Source organism: Pundamilia nyererei, unplaced genomic scaffold, assembly GCF_000239375.1.
Source record: "Pundamilia nyererei isolate P.nyererei 1_Seehausen unplaced genomic scaffold, PunNye1.0 scaffold00001, whole genome shotgun sequence".
In the NCBI taxonomy this organism is placed as follows: Eukaryota; Metazoa; Chordata; class Actinopteri; order Cichliformes; family Cichlidae; genus Pundamilia; species Pundamilia nyererei.
Genome location: NW_005187402.1, coordinates 4,033,274 through 4,053,545, shown reverse-complemented (window position 1 = coordinate 4,053,545; position 20,272 = coordinate 4,033,274). Strand labels below are relative to the sequence as shown.

Below are 20,272 nucleotides of genomic sequence, written 5' to 3'. Positions count from 1 at the left end.
AATCAAGTTAAGTTATGTTCATACAGTGCATGTACCGTACAAATTTATTAGAGCGCCACCCAAGGTAAGTTTTTGCTTAAGCACTGATGGCTAAGCACTTTGATCGAAGTTATATTTTTTAATACTAAAATATAAATACTGCTTATATCTCTGAATTTTCAAATTTACTGTTAAAAAAATCAGAAAAAATATAAAATGCATTAATATTTTTGGTTATTTTTACTTAGAGTAAATTACCTACACTTCTGAACACACAGTGTGCAGCCCCAAACACAAATTTAGTTTGTTATTTTCCTAATAAATAGCATTATCATTTTTGGCTGTTTTTCCTTGTTTTCATAGGAGGTGGGCTAATAAATTCAGTGTTTACTGACAGCAAGAAGGTTCTGGGTTAAATTATGCGTTTTCAGAGGAGTTCACTACGAATTCAGACTGATGTGCAAACAGATGTCTTTTCAGCAACCTAAGAATACGACTTTTCACCTTTTCCTTTTGAACCAAATATCAGCGTTGTTTAGACGTCTGTCAGGGTCGTCTTTTCAGTGTCTTTTCAAAGAGGTTTTTGCTGGGTGGGATGTAACGTGCGAAACTCCCGTTCCCCTGCTCTCATTTTTCATTTGTGACAACCAAGCGCAACGCTCCGAATGTCTTCCTGGAGAGACAGGACTGTGTCGCCCCCTTCTCTCCGATCGTTTGCATTTTTGCTCCAATCAGCAATCAAAACATATTAAAAACACGACCAGTTTCCACATAACCAAACCCACTTGCACAGGAAGTCAAATATGTGGATTTCCCAAAATGTTGAACACTTGTTTAAATCAGAGGGATGAAAGAAATGTGTTTGGTCATTCTCCTGTGATTGCATGGGCAGTGATAGCGAAACACAGTCGGCCAATATTGGCACAGGCACATAATTAATGGGATGAGATCTCTGCTTAAAGAATGAACAGTTTTAAAGTTAGCACCTGGCTTCTTTTGTACAGAAACAAACGAGCTCTTTCTTGTAGCTGCCCAAGCAATCACACCGAGATAAAACTTCTTGTTTCCAGGGGTTATACAGTGTTGCTTCACGTTCATGTTGTGCTTTTGTTTCTGTTTGTCTATTGCTGAAGTTTCCATACTGAATAATGTCACATTTAAAGCAAGAACAGGTTTTATTGTATGTAACGTGTGCTTATTTTTGACCCCACCATCAAGCCTTGTGTTCATGCTGAAGTCTGTCTGTGTTTTCTTTTGCACTGTGACGGTGAAGGAACACCCTCTGCTGTTTTAAATCAATTTGTGTCATTTTCTAGCGGTATTAACACACAGTGCTCAAGGTTACAGAAGTTAAAAGTTAGGGTGGACTGTTCTGGCCAGTAATGCATGTGAGGCCAGAAATATTGGGAATGCTGAGATGATCTCTCTGTAAATCCTATGAGAGTCTCTAAGAGCAGCGTTATACAGAAGGTATGCTGTAATCAGTACAAAGGCACACAGTTGCCATTAGGCGAATGAGTTACAGCACCCACCCCCATTTGTTGTGTCGGCCTCATCGACTGTACTGTGTTTTTATGTTGGAGAGAAACTCACTGCTTTTATCGTTTGTTTTCTTTACTTTTTTGTCTGATTTTTTGTCCTTTTTTATTTTGTTTCTGTCCAATGTTGTTTACTCCAGAAATGAGGTCTAGTAAATATAGCAGTAAGTGATGTGGCTTCTTGTCTTGCTGTCTTTGTCAGTCTTTCTCTGCATGCCTTTTCCTGCCTGCTGTTTCTCTTTCCTTCTGCTTTTGGTTCATTTTCTCCCTTTGTGTTTGATTTCTGCCTGTTTTTTGGCTTCGTTTGTTTGGGTTTTTCTTTTTTTGTTTAGTTTTTCCTGTCATTTCTGGGGATCACAGAGCTGAGGCTGTCTGAGTTGTCTGTCTGTTACTAGACGGTACGCGTGTCAGTCACTCTATAATTAAGTTATATCCTGGTTCAGCATATGCAGGACATGGAAATAATATATCTGCTCCAAAGTGGACATTACACCTGACCCTATGTGTCTCTTTCCTTTTACCACGACAACTTTCTGCGCTGGCAGAGCTTCTCAGAATTGAATTTATGGGTATGGAACATTATTATTCATTTTGCTGTGCTTAAAGGATGTGCCAAGATCCTCTCACAGTCACACATTATTGTGCCATCTTCTCTCTAAAACCAACAACTGGGTCTCTCACAACCTGTCCTTCTTTTTCTCCTGCCCACTAACTTGGTTTTAAGACACCTAACCTCCCGTCTTTGCATGCACTCTTCTTTTTTTGGTGTAACAACACTAGAGAAAGAGACAAATTCATTGGGAAGGGATACAATAATAAGAGAACGTGCAGAGGTGCATTCAAACTCAGTGTAAGGGGCTCCTGATACGACTCCAAACTGTTTATCTGGACACCATATCAGAAAAGCAAAAAGCTGCCTCTTTGCTCCAAAAGAAAAATCAGCGAATGTTTTGCATCATTGATAAATACAAGTAACTGGCTCGTCCGCCGGGCTTTGGCAGTGTGCATATTGGTTTCAGCAGCCCGTCGAACAAAAACATGCAAGCTACGAGCATTTTTGCAAAGCACTGCCAAAAGCCAGCAAAAAAAGCCTGACTACATAGTCTGTCCTTATTATTATGCCCTTGATTGACTCAGTGTCAGAGTCAAGAGCTTGCCTGTCCTAAATCACGATCGCTGCTGGCCCCACTGTGCCAGCGAGCTTGCCTTCCCATTTCCTTTTGCCTTTCTGTATCAGTACCCTGTGACACACACACAATGCCGGGCCGAGGCTCTCGTAGGCTCGTCAATCCCTACAGAGGCCCTTTATTTAAAGACTGTCCTCGTGCCCCCCCCCCTTTCCCTTCTTTTCAGTGGCGTGTCTAGAGTTTTTGTTTTGTTTTGTTTGGCAGGTTTAATGATAGGTTTCAGGCACCACTGAACGGCATTAGTTTTAATGTAAACTGAGAAGAAACTCATTTGAACAAACAAATATTTGTGTTGCAGAAGATTTAAATGGTAAATGGCCTGTATTTGTATAGCGCTTTACTTAGTCCCTAAGAACCCCAAAGCGCTTTACACTACATCTACACCCATTCACACACACATTCACACACTGGTACAGCTACATTGTAGCCACAGCTGCCCTGGGGCGCACTGACACTGATTTAGGTTGATGAAAACAAAAAGTTACTGTTAGTTACTGTTAATTTGGCCGTAACTAACAATGCAGTGACCTCGATAATCCAGTTAGTTGATAAGGGGACAAAGTCAGGTCAGTCTTTGGTTCCCGCAGGCCTCTTTCTTCTCCTGGGCCTTTTTCCTGGACACGCCCCTGCTCCCCTTGCAGCCTCTTTCCTTTCCCTCTGTGTATTTCCTTCTGCTTCCTCCTTTTTCACCACTTTGCTTTTCCTGCTTTTATTCCCTCTCTCTTCCCTCTCACGTTCTGTTTATTTGTTGCACTGTGTTTTGTGCTTTTCGTTCTGACACAGAGTGTTACGCCGCAGCAGCCCCCAGAATCTGAATTGGATTCACTACAAGATTCACGCGCCATCACCATATTGTGTTATGAACTAAATAAAGTTTAATGTGATCCACGGGGACTTCCACACCTGTACTGTTGAGTCCGTTTAAATTGAAATTGGTTACTTTCCCAATGTACAAGAACTCTTGCAGGAGATTTGCACGTTATAGAAACAGTATAGTCGTTCACAGTTTTTCCCAAGAATATGAGCTATGAATTAGATTATTGTAAAATTGTAAAATAACAAAATAAACACCATAACACCATGGGTGCTATTTAAACCTTTTTCTTTGATAAAAATGTTTCGCTTTTTAGCTTCAACTTAAGGTTAAGGTGGTAAATTGTGACATCGCTGTTGGGCTGTAATAGGTCACACCACCAGAGGGCAGCAAAACATTCAATCTGGTGTCAACTTGTTTTCATTCAAAAAATTCTGTGTTTGTGATGCTGATGGCGAGCTATGTGAATACCAAACTTTCATCTGGTTCTCGGGCCGCTGTGGTGTTAACCCTGATTTTTTTTTCCCCCATCTTGACAACTTGTCTCGTGTGACTCCATTCATACAGGCATGGCATCAGATCTTTTCCAGTGCCATCTGTGGCATTACATCCATGGCCATTACAAACTTGTTTAAGACAGCAGGAAGTCTGTGCCAGGTTGTAGGTTTACATCTCAGCTTTTCCTCATGATAGTCGTGAGACTGTATAATTGCTCCTCTTTGTTGTGTAGTACTGTGTGACTGCAAGAACGTTAAAAGTCCAAGGCATGTGATTTGATAGAACAGAGACAGCACAGGGACACGATGACAGCAGATCATAGTGAGGACAACAGTTTCTTTAGTTGCCATAGATGGGATAGTGCTCATGCTGTATGTGTGTGTGTGTGTGTGTGCGTGTGTGCGTGCGTGTGTATTTTTGGTATGGTAAAATGTGCGTTTGAATGTGTGTGTATGTGTTTGCATATTTGCATCCACAGAGGCTGAGGAGCTCTACCAGAGGCGGGTGCTGACGATCACAGGCATCTGTGTGGCGTTGTTAGTGGTTGGCATCGTTTGTGTGGTGGCCTACTGCAAAACAAAGTATGTCTTTGAAGCAAAAAGAAACAATTCCACCGTATACAAAAGACTCAAAACCTTTGAATTAACCCTTAAGTTAAAAGCAAAAGTGCCATTACAAAGACCTAAAAGTACTCTATTACAATCAGAAGCCTTATATTGCATGCATGTTAAGTAACTTTGACTGAAAGCATTTGTTCTGCAGAAATTGTCCTCTGGAACTGAAATATTATTAATTAAGACATTATTAGAGTGCTCTATTTAAAGAAAAAAAGAAGCTGCATCTTTATTTGTGAAAAATTTGTACTGTGCAAAAATCTCAAACCACTGTATTCTGCTAGGAAAAATAAGTGCTGTGATTTTCTAAAACATTTGCAAAATTAAACGTAAATGCAGTGCATAAGACAAAAAGAAATCCCAATGCGCTTAAAAGCCAATATTTGATATTACCACCTTAATTTAAGTAGTCTTCAGGAATAGTTCTCCAAGCTTCTTGAAGGACATTCAAAGCTCTTCTTTGGATGTTTCTGACTTTTGCTACATTCTCTGTCAAGATGGTCTCACACTGCTTCAGTAAAGTTGAGGTCTGGGCTCCGGGGAGGCCAATCCATGCCTGACAGTGTTTCATTGTGTGTTTTTTATCCACTATGCTTTTACTATACTAGCAGTGTATTCAGGATCATTAACATGTGGAAAAATGAAGCCATTTCTAATCAGATGATTTCCCGATGGTATTGCATAATGGATGATAATGGTGTTCATACTTCCAGCAGTTATGACATGATTCCCAACACCACCGACTGAAATGCAGCCGACACTAAGACAGAGCCTCCACCGTGTTTTACAGATAACTCTAGACACTCACTGTCGTCCCGCTCTACTGACGTCTTCCATGTAGGATACATTTGACAATCATTTGAACCAAAAGTTTCAAGTTTGGCTTCATGATTCCATCACACCTGTTGCCACTGATCCTCAGTCCAGCTCTTATGTAATTTTCGGACTTTATCCGTTTCACCTTGTTTTCCTTCCTTCCTGGCTTCTTGACAGCAAGTCTTCCACTGAGACCGTTTCTGAATGGTGAAGGGCCTGTTTCTTAAGGACGTGACTTTCACATACTGTTCATAATATAGATGTTGTTTTAGGCTTGCTATTTTGTGTTTTGCCCTTTACTTGTCTAGTTTCCTCAAATTTTTCATGGACACTTTTTTAGCAAACAGATGTATTAAAATTAAGTTTTTGGTGAAAAAGATTATTTTAAATTGGTCAGACTTGATCTTTTGCATAGATTCGACTAAAGAAATAAGAACGTGATTTCGTTTTGTGACAGCCTGTTTGTAACAAAGAGCGTAGAGATACAATTTAAAGTTAGTTTTTTTGCTAAGTTCTCTGTTATGTGGAAACAAAAATAAATGAAAAAGCAGCCAATGTTTGAAGAAAAACTTTGAAAAACCACGAGAAAGCTTGGAGAACATTTGCTCAAATCTATTTTTTTAAATGACTAAACTACTTAGACTTTTGCACAGTACCATATTTGAACATTGTCATCTAAATAACATGATTGGCGGAAGGCATCTTGAAACTGCTACCATCTTATAGACCAAAAAAACGCTTTTGTGCAGGCATCTTACATTGACTGTAAGTACAATAGTAATATATAAATACATTTAATTCACATTTTGCCAGCTAAATTCTATTGACTCATGTTCTACCACGTCCCCTCACATATTTTGAATTCAGTAGTAAGAGAGGACATCGGTTTGGTAGATCTCTTATTGTTCCTTCATCATCACCACCCGTCCAGGAAGCAGAGGAAGAAGATGCAGAGTCACCTACACCAAAACCAGAATCAGTGTGTGGAGCAGCCAAACCGCATGTTGGCTAATGGGCCAAATCATCCTGGCCCTGGTCCTGAGGAGATCCCCATGGTTGACGTGAGTCCAAACAATAATAACACTCAGCTGAGTGGAGCCCTAATTTTAGTTTGTTTTTGCAAATTATCATTACTTTCAGAGAAGCTGTTTAAGCTTAAGTTGAAACCAGAGTGTTTGCAACTGTAACAAATTGATTTCATTTGACTTTTTGCTGTGCGATTCAACAGCAATTAATTTACAAGCATAGCTACTGATCTGATATAGCATAAAAATCCACTATATCAAAGCCCCGCAGCATTTATTAAAATAAAACCAGACATATCAGTGCTTTTAATTAAATATACCCATCCCAGAAATAGGATTTGGGTGTCAAGATGTCCAGAAAACCCTCACATATTCATTAATGCTAATGACCGACCGAAGAGGAAAAAGACAGGAGGACTGGATGTTCAGAAACCAACAGAGACTCAGCTGGTTCATGTTCCTGCTGGAGTTTTTTTTTAGCTTCGTGACTTCGATTTAAAACTTGAGTTAAGGCCTGCCTTCAGCAAAGTGTTTATGTGAGTAAAACGGTGATTCACTGACTACATGGGGAAATTTTGGTGTCACGCAGCTAGCTACATGTTAAAGAGAGGGCAGAAAACACCTAGCATCCTGGTGGAGATACAATAGGCATGAGTCAGCATAAACGTAAAGCTGAAAACAGTGAAGAGGAAAGAGCAGAACGCCCTGATGTAGTTACATTTAAAATTCCCTGTCCATATGTTTGTTTTTGCTTTGATTTGAAGGTAACAAAACAATCAAACGCCTTTTATGTTTTATTTTTCAGTACATCTCCAAGAGCGTCCCTACGACCGAGTGCGTGATCAGCCACGGAGCCGAGGGTGCAGGCAACTATGCAGGCAGTCGAATGTCGACCCGCTCCCACCACTCTACCACTGCCTCACATGCCTCCAGGTACACACACTGCAGTCAGGATGGACACATAATCCAAGCAAAAGAACAGGTCTCCTAATCCTTAGTCTTTGTCCAGTTGGAGCACATTTTTATCTTTGAGCTGTTGCAGACATTCTTGTAAACACCAAACAGATAAAGGTGGGCAGCATACTAAAACAATGTTCACACAATTCAACCCTCAGTCAAAATAATCGGATTGTTATTGGTCTGTGACTACTACATCTGGGAAATCCACTGGGGGCTGTCGTACGTACTTTACAGTGCATAACAAATTTAATAGAACATCATCGAGTGTAAGGTTCATGCCGCAGTTGCACTAATTTAACATTATTGGTTAATTACCAGAATCATTTTTTCTGTAATGGTTGATCCACCAGTTTGTGCAAGCTCTTTAATCGACACGATCACTTTAATGCTAAGATAGAATTATTGTTGTTATCCATGAATTTCAAGATTGACTGTTTTACAGTAAATGAGGAGAAGCACATTTTATTTTTAAGATTAAGATACCAAATTACAGATATATGCAATTGTTCCTACTTAACAGAAAAATGAGTTTTAGTGGTTGAATGTCGCGTTTGATTTATTTTCTGATTTAAGTGTCAAAGTTTGGGTATAAAAATTTTATTTTTTCACAGGTTTTTGACAGATTTCAAAAATATTTGTGTTTTCTTTTTTTATGATAAAATTGTTAAGCTCTGTAAGGAACTGCAGGATGTGCATGTACCAAGTACTTACGAATACAGTGTAATTTGTTTCTCCTGTCCTTCAAAATAGTCTGAAGGTACTCATTACTTATGCACATACTGAAAGGTTTTACTCCTTTATTACCTCGTACCCACAGTACCAACAGGACCTGATAAGAATCTTATATGCAATGTTTTCCGAGGATTTGCAGAAATCACGGTCTGTGTTGTATAGTTGATACGGTCAGTTTCACTTCAAATTTTACATTGAAAGTAAATAATTTCCTGAATATAATACAATATAATACGAACGAATGTAGCAAAGGTAACAAAGGGAAAAACAAAATGTTTTTTCTTTAAATTTACAGAAGTCATAGGATATCAACTTGTGCCACTTTGAGCTCTCGCCCTCAAGCTTAAAAGTATTGTGAAGATAAGCTTCACAATACAGGTATATAAAATATAATATAAACTGTCCGTGTGACCTTATATTGCTAGAGCTAACTAAGCAAATTGCAGCTAAAACAGAAAAGATTCTCCATAGTTGCAGATTGATTAGTCACTTCACCACCAGAGGGCAGAGTAATAACTCATTAACTGAGCTCTAACTGCAATCACAGCCACTGGGCACACCCCGTGCCCCTTATCTGTGGTACTGCCTGCTGCTTTGGCCTAGCTTGGCATGCCTGCTAGATCACTGTAATAACATCCACTCCATCTGCTATGAATAGCTTTCAGTACACGGCAAGCACATATCTGCACAACAAAGTACAGCAGCTACACGGGGTAGCTTTAACTACCTTGAACACAACACAAACGAGTCCTGATGCTCTGTTTTCATGCTTAACACAGCTGACTGTTGAATGTCGTTGGGATCAGTGTATTAACTTCAGTCTCCCTTAGTATCCCCCTTCCTCCCCGCTGCTGTCATAACCTTCTAAACTCGTCCTGCAGACACGAGGAGCACACGTGGAGCATGGAGCGAACAGAGAGTATGAACTCAGACTGCCAGTCAGGTGGGCTCTCCAGCTCTGTGGGAACCAGTAAGTGCAGCAGCCCAGCATGCATGGCGAGGAGGGCCGCCCACTGGGGCTGTACGGATGCGTCGGGACCGGGAATGCAGTACGGGGACTCCTACGATTCTCTAAGAGACTCACCTCACAGTGACAGGTAGAGAAAGTGGAAATGGTGGGCACTGTGGTTTGGAGGGAGAAGGAACTTGCTCAGTGGCTCTTAAACACTTTTTCTTGGCTGTGCTTCTTGCTACAGTAGGCCCTTTACTCTCTGGCGACACCAAGTGGCAATTAATTGCTAAGACTTTCTTTTTTTGGTCTTTTTAAGAACTATATCACCCAGACACTGTTAATAATAATGTGTAAAAAGATATAGCGGTGGTGAAGGCAATTACATTCAATTCAATTATTATTATTATTATTATTGTTATTATTATTATATGTTTGTTGTTGTTTAGGTGATTCTACTCACCTAGTTTTGATACACAGGTGTGACATCTTTTATTTATTTTTTTCACCCATGACTTTGTAAAGAGAAGAGAAACGGGGCGACAGCAGAGTTCATCGGAACTGGAGAACCCTGAAAAAAGTTCAAAGATCAAAAACTACAACATGAAAAGACTGAGGCTGCAGTGACACTTCTCATTGTATTTAACACTCAGTTGCACTTCAGCTCTTTGCATATTATAACTTCTCTCCTCCGCGTCTGGCTCATGGATCAACAACAGTACAAGCAAGAGTGGCCCAAGGCTCGTCATACCACACACTTACACTGCCTCTATCTGACAACAGAGCTCACTTCAGACAGACGGGCTTATCTCTGGACTAGAGCGGACAGCGAGCACATTACCTCTGCTCGACCATAAAACCAGCTTTAGCTCTGCTATAGACTGGTGACCAGTCCAGGGTGGACCTCATTCTTCTCCCTATCACAGCTGAAGTAGGCTCAAGCTTCCCCATGACCTTCATTTGGTCGGAAGAAAATGAATGGATGGATGTTAATACTGCATAATAATAAATAAGTAGTATTTCAGAATATGGGACACAGATGCACAAGTAAAGCTGAATTCAGTGAGCGGCAGGAGTCATTCAGTTCTTGTTGGAGTGAATGCACATGAGCAGTAATGTCTTTTATACTCTTGTGATTGACTAAGCAGGTTTGTTGGCACATAATGGGGGGACCTGAGCCAGTTGGTTGCTTCTGTTGTTTCTGTTTGAAGTTTTTTCCTTCCATAGTTCAAAGACTTACAGATCACAATGAGGGCTGGTTTTTGTGTGTGTTATGGTGCTTTTCAGGGAACAGACAGATGTGTGACCTCTTTCAAAATATCATGATTAAACCGATGGTGCAGCTGAGCGCCTCAATAATGCAGGAGTGCACACTTACTAAGTGCATTGTTAAAGTGAGAACATTGTGTTCACCAGATATGAGCATCTGTTAGAGGTAAAAATGCACACAGTTGTGGTTATTTTTTGTGTTTTTCTAACCTCATCCAGGTATGTGTCTGCACTGACCACGCCAGCACGCCTGTCTCCAGTGGAGTTCCACTACCCCCTGCTGCCTCCCCAGGTTCCCACTTTTCAGATCACCTCGCCCAACACAAGCCACGCCCTCTCCCTTCCACCTGCTGCTGCCGCCTACCACAGAGACGATGACCAACCGCTGTTACGGTGCCCCGATGTACGTAAGCCTATATACAATATATAGCCTATATCAAAAGCACATGTCTGTTCCCCCCAGCTTTACTGTTACTGAAGATATAAAAAATTCTTTGTTTTAAAAAAAAATCTGTTAGTTATAAGAAGAACTTAGCATGTAACCTGCAGTCTCTGTGTGGGCATTCACTGTCCCCAAGTTCATTTTCCTTATAATGTTTGCATGTTCAGCACAAACCATATGTATAATTGATTTACCAGAAGTAAACAAGCCACCATGACTAACATATTCTCTCCCTACAGCATGTGTTTGAATGCAGGCTGTACAGAGGTGTCTTTCTTTACTTTCTGTGCACCGATACTGCTGACAACAAAGCCGAGCCAAGGCTCGTGAAGTCGCATTCAACCTTCTGTGGGGTTATTGTGAAATATAATGGTTTTTGCTGTGGCACGGACAGAATAGCATCACAAAACTAGCACACAAACAGTAACTGCTGCCTAATGTCCAAAAGTCACCAAAAGATTGGTGTACTAAACAGATGGCTTTGACATAGAAGACGGCTGAGCCTGGCTTTGGTTAAAAGGGAGTTTTTTCTTCCCACTGTCACCAAGTGCTTCCTCAAAGGGGCCCTGCTGATTGTTGGTGTTTTCCTCATAATATTGTATGGTCTTTACCTTACAATATAAAATGCGTCGAGGCAGCTGTTATTGTGATTTTGTGCTATATTAACTGAACTGGATTGAAAGCCAAAGGGCCTGAAGTGCCTTAAACCTGTATTTTTTTTTCTAATTGCCAGCAGGGGGTGACTGGTTACAAACAGAAGTGTACAAAGAAAAAGGGGCTTCATCTTTCCTGATTTATGACATCATTAAACAACTTTCTTATAGCTTTATGATCTCAGTTGCTAAAATTACGTCTTGTAAAATACAACATTAACTTAATGCTTAATGTTGTAAATTATGGTCCCCAGGTGAGTAAATTGGGAGGATATTGAAGTGTAAGTTTTAGGCCAAATCCACCTTGTGATTAGCAAGCTGCTACCATGTGAGCATGCAGTCTCTTGATATACATGGTGAAGTGTGCTCAGTTGAAGGCTTCACAGCAGGATCGCCTTCTCTTGTATGCATAGGCAGACCAACACACCAGTGGGTCAAATTTGTTCAGCCATTCTAAGAAATCTGTGTTTTCTCTGTTTCAGGATGGAAGTTTATACAGGCAGCCCCGACGTCCTCGACGACCCTACCTGACAGAGAGCACAGGAAGTCTACCGTCCAGCCCCTACCGGCTCCCTGATGACGAGGCTTATGAGACGACACAGGAGTACGCCTCTTCACGGGAACCCATCAGAAGCCGGCGTCGCCCGCGACGCAACCGACTCAACGGACATATCTCACAGCGCTCGGCGGGTTTACGGGACTACAGCTCACAGAGCTTCAGCCAGTCAGAAGAGGAGGAAGAGGACGAGGAGGAAGAGGATGGTCACGGGGAGAGCACGCCTTTCCTCAGTATGCAGAACATGAACATGGACCCGCCTCTAAATGTCCCGGGTTTCCGTTCGTCATCCGGTGCAGACACACGGACTCACCGCGGGCTGAGTCGGCCAGGGACGCGCAGCAACGGGCAGAGCCGCGGCTCCCAGTCGCAGCGCTCCAAGGCCGACAACATGCCCCTTTAAGACTTAACCTCCCTCCGACGCCCACCATTACACCCCCGCCACCTCCCGCCCTCTCCACTTCACACACTCCCCTTCCTCTTACACACAACCCGTGGACTAGAGACCTGCACCTAGGAGAAATATTTTTATTTTGTATAACAGACAGATATTCTAAACAAATGAAATATTTATTTTCATTTCAGCAAAAATTGTCTACTAGCTAACAGCAAAGACTTTTTTTATAACGGGGGGGAGGGGATATTTATATGTAAAGTTTTTTGATTTACAGCATTATGAGAGATGAAAAAAATAAGAGAATTACGTGCCAATTTTTTCACAAGTTAGATAAATAGAATAATATTGTGGTGCCTTTTGCTGTATGCTGAAGTCGGAGGTCCCATTGAGTTTTTGTAGCCTTTCTTATAAAGACTCCTCGTTTTTATAGAGACCAACCCTCTTCCTCCTTTTGCTTTGGTTTGTTTCTCTGATTTGGGATCTTCCTCTTTTTGAACTGTGATCTGATTATGTCATCATGCAATATTGATTCCTCCTGTGTAAAAGGTGTCTGTTTACATGAGTATGACCCACGCGATGCGCTCGTTTCACAGGGACATTTAGTCACTGACGCAACCAAGATGTGTAGGGTAGTTTCCTCGGATGAACACACATCGGTCATTTATGTCCTCGTTCGCTGCCTGTCAGTCATTTCTTGTTATTTCTGTAAAAGCAGGAACGTTGGGGAGTTGTCGAGGGAAAGTGACTCCAGATTCCTCGTGTAGGTATTCAGGGTGCTGCCATGACATTGGTGGTGGTTGTAGTGTGCGTGTACTGTATGTGTGTGTGTGTGTGTGCGTGCCTGTATCCATTCTGCACGCCTCATGAAGCCTCATTCGGTTGGCGCCTCTGTTCACCGTGGAGGGTGTGATCTCTGTTGTTTGACTGTCACGCTCCTCTCCATCGATCCTCACGCTGCCAGAAGCTCCATTGCACTGTAAGAACCTCCCTCCGTGAGCAGTCATTGGCCAGGGAGCTGCCGATCCAAACCGAACCTAACCAATCCAGTTGTAATCCAGCCTGACTCTGGCCTCCCGTGGACTGCCTAGCCCGCTCGTTTCCTATGCCAGCAGCTTAGAGCCGCACTGTGTCTCAGGACTTCCCCATCACATCACAGCCAAAAAGACTCAAAGCAGAGAACGCACGTCATCTCAGTCACAGTTCAGTTCGCAGGTCAGATCGACATCCCCTCACTCCCCTTCTTTTCGCCATCTATCAGGTTTCTCGCGCTTACTTGTGGCTAAAGGACGGTAAACAACGCGTTTGATTAAACTTTTGGAATCAGTAGGCGGATTCAGTTACTTTTTTTCTTTAACTCCAAGAAGTTATGTGTGCGTTTAAGTGAGCATGTGTGTAGCCGTGTTAAAAAGATGAAGTTGTGCAGAGACGGCATCTGTTTGCGCTCTGATGCAGGGGCGTAACCTTGGAATTCTGCCCCCACCACTGAAAGGTGGATCTCCCTCTGGGTTTCCCATTTTCGCTCTTTTTCCTTTCAAAAAAAAAAAGTGTTTGTTTTCTTTTTAAAAAAGGATATCCCACCGAAAGCTACGTGGGCTCACATTTTGCCACACTAGTGACGGTGCTGCTCCGATCGGGAAGAAGCACCATGTGCGGGTTCACATTGCTGGGAAGAGAGTTTCCGAGGCTGATTCTACCTTTTTAGTTAGCTCACACGGTTGTATATGATAATCCTGATTACTGCATCCTTGATTTGCATTCCTATACCTTTTATCAACTGAACTTTATTTGCTTGGTCACACTGACTGACTGAATGATCTGTTATGTGTGTCTCTGTCTGCCCCTTCCACCCACCACATCGCAACCTCACCGTCACGTCTTCCTCGCCCTCCTACAGAAGCAACTAGCAGACAAAGTTAAGTCCAGTGAGTAAAACCAAACAGCACACTACCAGTAGTCCGATCATGTCAGAAACTCTTCCACTGCAGATGTACATCAGGTTCTGAGACCCTTAGAGAGACCCTTTGAAGTTCACTGAGGAAAATGATACTGTGTTAGATACAATGTGTCCCGATTAGACTTCATTTCCAACATGTAGAGTTTTGTTTTCTTTCTTTTTCCCCCCACACAGGCAATGCATGGATCACAGATATAGAAATTATCCCCTCAGATTTAGGGGGAATCGTATGATATGAAAATACAATTTGGGTTCACGGCCCAGTGGTCTGGCTAGTTTTGTCTTACTATCACTGTAATCAATCTGGGATTTGCAAACGATTTGAAATTACTGCAAGTGAGGATAGTGTGCTTCTAGAGCTAGTCGAATTGTTGACAACCCCACCCTCTTTCTCCTCGACCCCACCCCACCCCTCCCCCGCGCTTCCCACCCACCTTTTTTACGAACACACGTACTTCTCTCACGCACGTACATCCATATCCACAATGAAGCACACACACTGAGCACACAGACACACAAAACCGTGCATACACAGATACACTCACACAGCCCCTCTCATGTTTGTTTGTCAAGCAGTTTGTCTTTTTTACCTACCAACCTATCCTCCTCCTACTCCTCATCTTCCTCCCCTCCTCTCAACCCCAAATCCCCTGCATGTCCTAGTGGTACTGGTAGTTGGGTGCATGGAAAAAGCAGCAAGCAAATCTTTTTTTTCCACTCGGTGAAAAAAAAAATAATAATAATAACAATAATAAAATGAAATAAAAAACGTGTCCTCATTTTAACATTCAGCAATAAATCCCCTTCTCTTCATGTCCATCATTCTTGGAATATGCTAGAAGATTTTTTGCAAGTTTTATCAAAAACATACTACTTGTAAAAGAAGAAAAATCCAAAACACCCCTTCATATGAAAAATAAAACTTTATTCCTACCATTTTTGAAACAGTCCTGTCATCTTTGTAACTGAAATACTGCGTGATTGCCTCTTTAACAAGCAGAAGGTCTGAGATGATCAGAAGCATATCCACTCTCACTGAGGTCATCTGAAGCCTAGGGCAGGAAAGAAAATAGCTGGAAACAGGGTTTGGAGCAGTTGGACCTTTCAACTCACAGAGATTACTTACACACAAACACTGACCACATTCTTTGAAACCTTAACCACGTGCATCCACAACTGTAATAGTAAGGAAAGTTTTCATTACTACTAAAGGTTTAACTGTTCTAAAGGAGCAAGGAGCTAAACGATCACATCTTCAGTCTGTTACCAGAATATCAGATGATTATTGTGTATTTAAGCTCTCAGTTTTTAATTAATCAGGTATGCCGACACTATTCACAGCCCACATTATGACATGAACAACTAATAATGTCCATTATTATCTAATTTACAGTTGATCAAGAACAAGCTAGGTTTCTGAAACGTTTGGAAGCTGGGAACCAAAAGTTACTTACTGTGGACCAAAGGGTCCTAACACTAACATACAGCACACATTTACAACCATTTGTACTCTTAGCTGCAGCTGAAACTGTTTGTAAGACTTTGCCTAAATACTTCAAATACTTGAGGCACAATGTGTCACAATCCTGCAGAGGTTTTTACGGGATCAGAGATAACAAGGGAAGGAATAAAAAGGAAAATATGCACTCTTTATAAGAATATTATCTAGAATATTACAAAACAACCTTGATTTGTGAGCTCTTTGGCTTAAGAGCTGTGAGCCCGGCTGGGATGTTCAGATAAACAGGTATTTTGATTCAGATTCATGTTGATGGTGATGACACACATTTTCACACAAAGAAACAGAAAACATCCCATCTTATGCATATAATTTGCTACTATGTACATGTAGGGATGTAAGACAGAGAGGAACCACAGTTTATGCCTCCAAACTGCTACAAACACTGAGGAGGGAGCGTTTAGGTAAGATTGGTTGGTGATTGTTGTCTTAGGGTTTTCCCAAACTGATTCACACTTGTTTTCCATGACGGCTGTTGTAACACCTTAGTGTCAGGATTGCAGACACACCACATTATTTAAATGCAACCGTTTTTAATCAGAGTTCTTGTCTGACCTGATAGGTGTGCGGATCACAGGAATCTGCCCATGAAAAGATTGCCAGGTGATGAAGTCATAATTAAGCTGCTAAAAAAGAAAAGATTAGGTGGAGATGTAGGGCGGCACAGAAGGAAGTTCTGTTTCCAAACTGATGTCTGGTTATTCATGTGCACAAGATGAACTGAATGAACTAGTGAAGTTTCACACCCACACTGATATGTTTTACATGGTATTTTCTCTGTGATTCTGGGGTAGTGACACCAACAGCTGATAAATGTTATTAGTTTTGTATCGTCTTCATTTCTTATGAAACACATTGATGTGTTTCCCATTGTTTGTGGGTGGAATTTCTCTTTGTTTCACAAGTGGGTGTATCCATGCTGCTTGGCAGAACCCGAAGCAGCCTCCTCAGCCAGAGGGCTCAAAGGAGGAGCTTCAGCTACAGAGGAAACCTTCCTGATAGACTGACTCACTGTATTTTATCTTTAATTCTTGAGTAGAGAGTTTACTCAGACTAAATGAGACAAAACTGTGCTGGACAACGCTCCTCAACTAGATAACAACAACTATGTGATTATTCCGTGAAATAGAAAGCCTTCATTAAAAACAGGTAAGCAAAGAAAACTGCTGATATCAACAGCTTCATTAAACCTTTTAGGGTTGAAGTCATGGTACTAAATTGTGACTAAATTTAACTCTACATAAACGTTCCTTTTGAACTTGTGATAATTATCTGCTAAAAACCACACTACTAAATTTGAATCAAAGCACATGGTTTTTGATTGGTGGAGTCAAGATTGCGCATGGCTTTGAAATGACCAGAAAAAAATTGCTTTGCATCTCAATGCTTACATGCCAAATGAGCCAATTATACTGGCTGTTAATCATCATGTGATCAAAAAGAACTCAGCTAAAATCTATTTTACGCACTCGTTTGTGAGATCACTGTTACATGTGGTCTTAGTTCATCTCTCTTTTGCAAATCTTCCATTTCCTCATGCTTCTTCACTTCATTTCTCTGCGGAGCTTTGCCTCTCGATCCAGATACACATAAATCCGCTATTGTACATTTAATGATTGTTTTATATTTTGAAACTCAGAAATTGTCAGATGTCAGATTTCTTCAGTGTAACTTGGTGTTTGTGTATTTGCAGCTGAATGGCACGGTGTTACTTTCGCTGGCGCAGGGTGTTAATCTGTGTGTGCACGCCTTGCATCTTCCTGGCCCTGCTCTTTGTCTACGTTGGTCTCACGGTGTGTATGAGCATGAGGAGCATGACAGCACCAGCGAGTGAAATCATGCCAAAGAGTTCTCATTTTGTGGCCAATGGAATTTTAAGAAATAAGATCTTCGTCTCACTCCCTAAAATTTTCTGGGAGAACCAATGTCAGAAAAGGGCTTTTTGGAACCAGCTCCAGCTGGTCGTTGACCGTCAATTTAACCCCATCCTGCACCCCCACGAAGCCAAGGGATTAATGAAGAATATCAGCTTTGATGATTTCCTGCTGAAGAAGAGTTTCTCTGCAGTTCGCAGACTCAACAACATGACATATAATGTTGACGAGCTACCACAACAGGTGCAAGACTTCACCAAGTACATGCAGACAAGAGACTACCCGGTTCTCCTCCAGCCAGGTGGAGAATGTGGAGCTCAGGGAAAAGACGAGCGGGAGGACCCTCTGATTCTCTTCGCCATCAAAACAACACTGGATAACTTCAACAACCGACAGGCTATTCGGCAGACCTGGGGCCAGGTGGGATGGGTGGCAGGACAGAAGATAAATGGCAGTGGCAGAGATAATGGTGGAGCCTATGTCCGCAGGGTGTTCCTGCTGGGCAAGCAAAACACCAAAGAACCAGGTGTGGATGTGTCTGCGTTACTCAAGTTGGAGAGTACGCTCTATGGAGATATTCTGCAGTGGGACTTTGAGGATACATTTTTCAATCTCACCTTGAAGGATGTGCTCTTCTGGAGCTGGTTCTCACACTCTTGCAAGCAGACCCACTTTGTCTTCAAAGGAGATGATGACATCTTTGTCAACACACCAAAACTGATAACCTACCTCCAGATCCAGATGGAGAAGCCGCATGTGAAGAAGAACATGCACAACTTCGTGTTTGGGGACGTCATAGGAGCAGCTTCACCCAACCGAGTCAACATCTCAAAGTACTTTATCCCACACAGCTTCTACAAAGGGTTGTACCCCGCGTATGCAGGCGGGGGAGGGTTGGTGTACTCGGGTCAGTTGACCAGACGTCTGCACTTAATTTCTAAAAGAGTTCACCTGTTCCCCATCGATGACGTGTACGTAGGGATGTGCATGGTTCGACTCAATGCCTTCCCCACGCACAACCACGCCTTCCTCATGTTTGACTTCCCCAAAAATGAAGAGAAAGACCCGTGTTCGTACCACACCATCTTAGTGATCCACAAGCGAAGCCCCAAACAGGTGGTGAAACTTTGGGCTGACTTGAAAGAGACACAGGCACAATGTCGACATGTGCCTCTGAGAGTTGAAGAGAAGGAGAAAAACAAAATAACCTCCAGCACTTTGTAGCCACCTTGAAATGCCTCTGGGCAGCTATACGGGCAGATATGTTGTTTAAGTTCAGTGGTCACTGAGACATAAAAACTGCATATAAAGAATAACAGGATTGCAGTAAAGGTTAAGTGGAAAAAGTACAGGCTTGGAAATGTAAAGGAACTCCTTTAAAACACTGAATAATGTGAATGACTAGCAGTTTAATAATAATTTGCAAAGCATTACATTATTTTTAAATATCTTTTTTCATTTCTTTCATGCTCCTGTTTGTACTATGAAATTAAAATACCTTGCAGACTGGTTTGTTAAACTTTGACTACTTGCTTACTTTAAGCATGCAATAATGCAAAGTTTGAATGCCTGCAAAATGGATATAGTAGGAAGTATGAGGGAATGAGGTGGGGTCATTGTCTCACAAACAGCACTGTATAAAACAAAAACTACACACAATATTCGAAGCACATAGTGCACTGTGGGAATTTACGACTGTGCGTAAACCCCCCCTAATATTGGTATGAACCAGCTCAGACGGGGCTGCATCAAGACACGAGGACTAAACCCCAATTCAACCAGACCCAGAACTGATCCGGAGTTAAAACAGGACTACAACAGTTCAAAATCAGGACTACTTAGGATTTAACCAAGACAGAACCAGAATCAGAACTAAATGAGCACTAAAATCATCATAGACCTGCACTACACTTATTTTTTAATTCTACCAAAGTCCACTATGTAGATTCACAAAAGTTTATATAATTATTTAGCCTTGTTGTGCAAACAAGCCTGCAAAACTTAATAAATATAGAATTTGAAAAATAACAAGCCTAAAAAGAAACACTAGGTACGAGATACATGAGGACCTATGATACAGTGATACTTTTGGTAAACGACCATTTGACTAACATGTGTGTCTCACCTGCTCTTGTTCATCTCTGTTCTGTCCTCATTCTCTCTCTCCCTCTCTGTTTCTCTCTCTCTCTCTTTGTGCTGAAAATCAAAGCCAAACACCAACATCATCAAATATACAGTTGAAACCAGATATTTACAAACTCTTCAGATAAAAACAGAAACACTTTTTTAATTGTAACATCAAATCAGACTAAATGGTTTTTTTTTTTTAGATTGATAAACATAAAAAACACATTTGTTAACTTTAAGAGTAAAGAGAGAAACTATCTGTATTTCTTAATTGCAAATGGCACCAAATTGTATTCAAAATTAAGCCACACTTATGGAGCTCCACAGTTCTTTTCCTGGTCTTTTGTTGACATCTCTTGATTTTCCCAT

At 41.5% G+C, this 20,272-nt stretch overlaps 2 protein-coding genes across 3 annotated transcripts in view; both read left to right on the top strand.

Moving 5' to 3' along the window:
• nrg2b (neuregulin 2b) overlaps positions 1–15,199 on the top strand; it is a 65,945-nt gene extending 50,746 nt beyond the window's left edge. Inside the window, exons 6-12 of one of the 2 annotated variants that reach the window (XM_005719466.1) lie at positions 2,063–2,086; positions 4,495–4,597; positions 6,378–6,507; positions 7,277–7,404; positions 9,045–9,260; positions 10,601–10,784; positions 11,959–15,199. In XM_005719466.1, the coding sequence (XP_005719523.1) occupies positions 2,063–2,086; positions 4,495–4,597; positions 6,378–6,507; positions 7,277–7,404; positions 9,045–9,260; positions 10,601–10,784; positions 11,959–12,435 (1,262 nt within the window). In that variant the 3' untranslated portion in view covers positions 12,436–15,199. The remainder of the gene's footprint in view (positions 1–2,062; positions 2,087–4,494; positions 4,598–6,377; positions 6,508–7,276; positions 7,405–9,044; positions 9,261–10,600; positions 10,785–11,958) is intronic. The other variant, XM_005719467.1, reaches the window with a different exon arrangement.
• A 2,533-nt stretch (positions 15,200–17,732) lies between these two features.
• On the top strand, positions 17,733–19,128 carry LOC102213311 (N-acetyllactosaminide beta-1,3-N-acetylglucosaminyltransferase 2). Its single transcript, XM_005719932.2, has one exon. It carries the CDS (start codon positions 17,741–17,743, stop codon positions 18,998–19,000), a length of 1,260 nt encoding a protein of 419 aa, XP_005719989.2. The 5' UTR covers positions 17,733–17,740; the 3' UTR covers positions 19,001–19,128.
• The last annotated feature ends 1,144 nt before the right edge of the window (positions 19,129–20,272 follow it).